Source organism: Prionailurus viverrinus, chromosome B3, assembly GCF_022837055.1.
Source record: "Prionailurus viverrinus isolate Anna chromosome B3, UM_Priviv_1.0, whole genome shotgun sequence".
Classification (NCBI taxonomy): Eukaryota; Metazoa; Chordata; class Mammalia; order Carnivora; family Felidae; genus Prionailurus; species Prionailurus viverrinus.
Window position 1 is genome coordinate 97,620,966 of NC_062566.1, and position 6,000 is coordinate 97,626,965.

A 6,000-nucleotide genomic window follows, 5' to 3' on the forward strand; every position below is an offset into this window, starting at 1 on the left:
CTCCCTGCCTGGGACCTCCCCTGGGTCTTTTCTTCTTCTCAGGCTCCCTCCCTTTTGTCCTGTTAATCTTGCTTCTTATCTCTCAGATTGGGCCTAATATTGGAACTAAAGCATATTTGTTAGCATAGTATGTATTAATGTTGTCTGTTCTTAATTTTAAAAGCAAACCAAACATTTGGTTTTTCAATATTTTATCTGGGGGTGAGAGTAAATATATATATAACTCTACCATTCCTATTGTAACAGTAAAAATTACATTTTGACAATGTAGTCAGTTATTTTAGGTAGATTAAGGAAAGCAGGGTTGTTACTGCAATATTTCGACTTTGAAATTTTTTTCATTTTTACTCAATTATATAAAATTTCTGTATTACTCAAATAATATATGTTTGTGGCAGGAAATAGAATTAGAAAATCTAAATAAACCAGAAGGAAAAAAGCATAATCTCCTATATTGTGTCATCCAAAGTTAACCACTGTGAATATTTGTCTGTATCTTTGCAGACCTTTATATATGTAATTTTTAAACAAAAACAAAAAATTATATGTACTATTCTGAGACATGTTTTCATTTAGTATATTTTGAGCACTTTTCCATACCAGATTTATATCTATAGCTACATATGTATTTATAACTCACATGATAGTAGCTTCTGAAGCTTTTAGTATTAAATCCAATGGCAGGATTGTTCATGTGAGATGGTAACATTCTACCAGTCCTGTCATTTTGATTCAGTATTGCAAGCTTCTGAAACCATTAACCAAATTATGAAATCCTGATAGAGCTATAAACAATATTATATGTTTACAGCCATAGAAGGGTTCTGTTTTTAAACTTTTTTCTTTGGATATAATTTCAGAAACTTGCAAAAACAAAGAAGCAGAACAACAGCCCTATACCTTTTACCGAGACCTCCTATTGTTAATTATTAACATTTGCACTGTTTGCACCATTACTTGTCTATGTGTGTGTATTTTCTTAAATGAATTGAGAAGTTGTATGAATGATTCTTTACCTAAATATTTTAGTGTGTATTTCCCGATAATAGGAATGTTCTCTTATATAAACACAACATAGTTATCAACTTTATAAATCTGACATTGATAAAATATTTGATCCAACCTATTACCTATATTCCAATACGTCAGTGGGTTTAGCAGTCTTCTTTACAGCATGTTTTTCCCACCAGTACAGGTTCTAGTCTGGAGTCAGATACTGTTTATCATGTATCTTTAACCTCTTTTAATCTAGAACTATTTTCATAGCCTCTTTGTCTTTTACAACATTAGTATTTTTAAAAAATGTTTACTTACTTATTTTGAGAGAAAAAGAGAGAGAGTGTGTGCATGCATGGCATGGGATCAGGGGAGGGGCTTAGAGAAGAAGGGAAAAGATCTTAAGCAGGCTCCACCGTGTCAGTGCAGAGCTGGACAAGCAGCTGGATCTCTTGAACCCTGAGGTCATGACCCCAGCCGAAACCAAGAGTCAGATGTTTAACCAGCTGAGCCACCCATGCAACTCATGACATTAGCATTTTTGAAGAGTATAGTCACATGCACCCTTTTTGTAAAATAGTACAGTTCTCATTTTGTGTGTCTGATGTTTCATCATGATTAGATTGGAGTTGTGCATTTTCAGCCAGTCTACTTCACAGGTGATGATGTGTGCTTTTCAGGGCGGCACCTTTCCAGGCATGGGCAGTTCTTTCCCCTCATTGGTGATGTTCATTTTGATCTCTTGGCAAGGTGTTATTTAATTTCTCCTCTCTTCCAATTTTTTCCCCTCTCTTGCAAATAGTAAGCAGTTGGTGTGGGAGGGGCACTTTTAAGACCATGCAAATATTCCAGTTTTTATGAGAATTTCCCCCTGGATATAATATCCATTGATAATTCTTACCAGATTTTATCTTTACTATCATGGTTGCAAAAATGATTGTTTTCCAACTCCAGCCCTTCAATCAGCCCTCAGTATTCTACTATAAGCAAGAGACCTCCCATTTATTTATTTATTATCCATAAAGCCTCAGGAATTCCTTTTTTCCCCCAGTGGTTTATAATTCATTACTGAATTTAATTATTTTGGTGCTCAACTGCCCTCTCCTTACTTTCTGCCTGAAGATTTATAGTCAAACTCTGTGTCCATAAATTACTCAGATTAGTTCTCCTAAAAGTAAAAAAATACTGTATAAATTAGAGGTGTACTCAGGTGTTGCTCTCATCCCTTCCTCCCATTCTTATACACCCCAATTCTTATAGATAACCAAGTTCATTGTTTTCTCATTTATCCCTTCTATGTTTCTGATTGTAATAATGAGAAGATACACATGTATATATTTTTTCTTATTTTCTCTGTTACTCAAAAGGTATCACACTTTATATATTAAACATGTTCCTGCTTTTTTTACTTCATAATATCTCCTGGAAACCACTCCAGATCAGTTTATAGAACACTTCCTCACTTTGTTTTTCAGAGCTGCATAGCACTCCATTGTATGCAGGATGTATGGGTACCACAGTTATTTAGCCAATCTCCTGTAGTTGGACATTCAGATAATTTCCAGTATTGTGCAATAACAAATAATCTTGCATTGAATACTCTGTGCATATGTATTTTCATATTGTTGAGGTTGTGTGGTTGGAGGGTAAGGGTATGTCATTTTGTTACATATTGCCAAATTCCCCTCCATTGGGATTATACCCTTGGAATTGTACCTTTTTTTTTCTTTTTTATACATTCCACTAGCAATATATGAGAGTAACTATTTCTTCATAGAGTATATTAACAAACAGTTGAAATCTATTAATCCAATGAGTGAGAAGTGATATCTCAGTGGTTTTAATTTCTATTTTGTCATATTGTGAGTGAAATTGAAGATCTTTTTTTTTTTTTTAGTTTATTTCTTTTGAGAGCAAGAGAAAGAGAGCTTGAGCATGAGTGAAGGAGGGGGAAAGAGAGGGAGAGATGGAATCTCTAGCCAATTCCACACCATCATCTTTTAATATGGCTAAGGACCATATTTATATTTTTTGAGTGAATTGTCTATTAATATTTTTTGCCCATTTTTAATGGATTTTTGGTTACTTTTTATCAGTATTTAAAAGTTCTTCATAAATTAGGGATATTGTAAATATTATTCCAGTTCTTCAGATGTCTTTTGACCTTGCCTATGGTGCTTTTTGGTATACAAGTTTTCAATTTTTATACAGTCAAGTGCGTCTGCCTCTGGGTCTGTGTTATAGTTAGAAAGTCTTTCACTACACCGAGAATAAAAAGGAATTCACATTTTTTCTTCTAGTGCTTGCTCAGTTTTTTTTTCTTTTGTACAATTAGATTTCTTATGCTTTTGGAGTTTATTTTTATGTATGATTATGAGAAATGCATATAATTTTATATTTTTCCAAACCGCTGTCCAGTTGTCCCAGTTCTTTTCATTAAAAAGACTATTTGCCCAATGATTTCAGATCCCACCTTTATCATACTTGTATAGAAAGTTGGGTCTGTTTCTGAACTGTTCTGTTCTAGCCACCTGTCTGTTCATGTGCCTGTACCATATTATTTTAGTTTTAGAGGCTTTGTAGTATGTTTTAATATCTGACTGGGCTCAGTCCTCCCCACAGCTTTCTTTTCAGTATTTTCCTAGCTATACTTATGTATTATTTTTCAATGAGAATTTTTGAGTTAACTCATATAACTCTATGAAAAAGCTCATTGGTATTTTTGTTGGGATGGCATTAAATTTATAATTTTGAATATAACTAAAAATAAATCTGGCAAAAATATTGCCACTATTGAAATACTGTTCAATAATTGATCCTTTTTAATTACTGTGATTTAAATAAAATATTGTAAGTTTTCCAATTTGTCAACCTTTTATTTTTATTTCATATGTCTATGAAATAATGTAAGTACTGACTGGTATTTCATTTTTATTTTAGATTTCCATGGTGTCAGTAATTCATATTCCTGATAAGACTTATAAACTTTCCTGTAGAATATTATATCAATATTTACTCCTGGCTCAAGGTCAATTTCATGATCTTAAGGTAAGTACCCTGTCATCTTTCTCTGTCCCTTTTGTTTGCAGAGTTTCAAAGAATGACTATTTAGAAAGAGATAATGTTTCTCAGTTAGTCACAGAGTTAGCTGTTGTTTGCTACTGGGTTTGCTAACTCACAAATTTTTAGCAGCTTTTATGACTCCCAGATTTAAAAGGTAATTGTCGTTTGTGTTTATCCTTAAACTTGTTTCTTTGGTTTCCAGCAACTTTTCATGTCTGCAAATAGTAACTCCACTCCCTCCAGCAATTCCTCTCCAGGAGAAAAAAGCACAGACCGAAGTTTGCTAGAAAAGGCTGGACTGTCTGAAAGTGAAGTGGAGCCCCCTGAGGAGAATAGCAAGGACTGTGTTGTTTGCCAGAACGGGACTGTGAACTGGGTGCTTCTGCCGTGTAGACACACGTGCTTGTGTGATGGCTGCGTTAGGTATTTTCAGCAGTGCCCTATGTGCAGGCAATTTGTGCAGGAATCTTTTGCACTTTGCAGTCAGAAGGAGCAAGAGAAAGACAAACTGAAAGCTCTTTGAGAGTATTGTTAAAACTGAAAAATACACCTTCCACTGAAGATGTCGAATTTGTGTTCTTGGAATTAATTGTCACGTGGAATCTACAGTATTGACCATCAATGAAAATTCTATTTTAACTTCACATTTGTATGATGAAATTAATTCCTTCTTGTTCACTATGGTAAATACTGGAATACCATCTGTGTTGATAACATAAAAATTCATTCAACTCTTGAGAAGAATGTAAATGTTTGGCCTTTTATCAGCTAGAAGGTTTCATATAATGTTGATTAGGAAAAATCTTAAAAGCAATTCATCTAAAATTTGAGGAGGTAAATGCCTCAAGATTTCTGGATGTTCTGCCTTTGACATAATCTGGAGTGGAATTTGGGAAAAATTGAATTCTTCCTAAAGTAATTGTATGTTCCCCATTTTATAAAGGAGTAGGACAGGGCTCCCCACTTTAAAACTTTTCCAAAAATAACAGTTTTTATAAATATCCATGTAATGGTTTTTAATTTTCCTTATAGTCACATAAACACAAGTCTTAATTTTAATATAGGTTCTTAAATCATAAATGCAAGATACAATTCTTGACTATTCTCAGTATATCATAGATTAAAATGATACTCATCTGTAGGAGGCAGATATATGAAACATATAATAAAATTTCTTGGCTAATTAAATGTATTGTCAAATATGATTAGGTTAGCAGAATGTGACCTATCAGGGAAGATCTGTGAGACTCGTAATGCCTTACCTTACATTTCCTCCCGCATAGCAAATCCATTCAAAACTGGAGAGGTTTTGGATCCAGAAAAACTGCTAAGAGAAACAAATAACTATTTTTTTCTAGTGTATTTTTATTCCACATAAACCCGTATCTTTCAGAACAGTCACATGATAGGCAAAAAGTCCCATCCCCCATGCTTTCCAAGATGACAAAGAAAAAGGTAAATCAGAACTTTCTGTGTCTTCAGGGGAAATTATCTTCGGTTCACTAAGAAATTAGATCATGGCAAATAAACTGAACTTCAGGGAGATTTTCAAGACTTTTTTGTCCTGTTTGTATTAGAATAATGCCTTATCTTTGTATCAGTGTTTTTACATAATGTCATTTCATTTTAATCAAATACAACACTCTGAAAAAGACATTACCTATTCTCCATTGTATACACCAAATCAAACTTTCGTCTCTGTTCAATAGCTATGTAATAAATACGTTCTAGGGGCCAGATTCCTTTGGGGGTCTGGGCTACAAAGAATCAGGCAAGACTTCTGGCCCCTAAGTATTTGTGCCTCCAAGGAGCATTGACAGCATATCCCACCTCAGAAATTCCTTGAGCTCTGTTCCAACGGTACCACTGGAAGGAGGGCCATTAAAAGTCTGCCGCAGTCAGCTAGCAACAGTTCATCTGGGAAACTCACTTGGGTGAAAA

The 6,000-nt window shown here is 34.2% G+C and overlaps 1 protein-coding gene across 3 annotated transcripts in view; it reads left to right on the top strand.

Annotated features, from left to right (window-relative positions):
* CGRRF1 (cell growth regulator with ring finger domain 1) overlaps positions 1-5,713 on the top strand; it is a 29,850-nt gene extending 24,137 nt beyond the window's left edge. For all 3 annotated transcript variants that reach the window (XM_047861899.1, XM_047861900.1, XM_047861901.1), the window contains 2 exons: positions 3,937-4,044; positions 4,262-5,713. In XM_047861899.1, coding sequence (XP_047717855.1) covers positions 3,937-4,044; positions 4,262-4,582 — 429 coding nt within the window. In that variant the 3' untranslated portion in view covers positions 4,583-5,713. The remainder of the gene's footprint in view (positions 1-3,936; positions 4,045-4,261) is intronic.
* Positions 5,714-6,000: the final 287 nt, after the last annotated feature.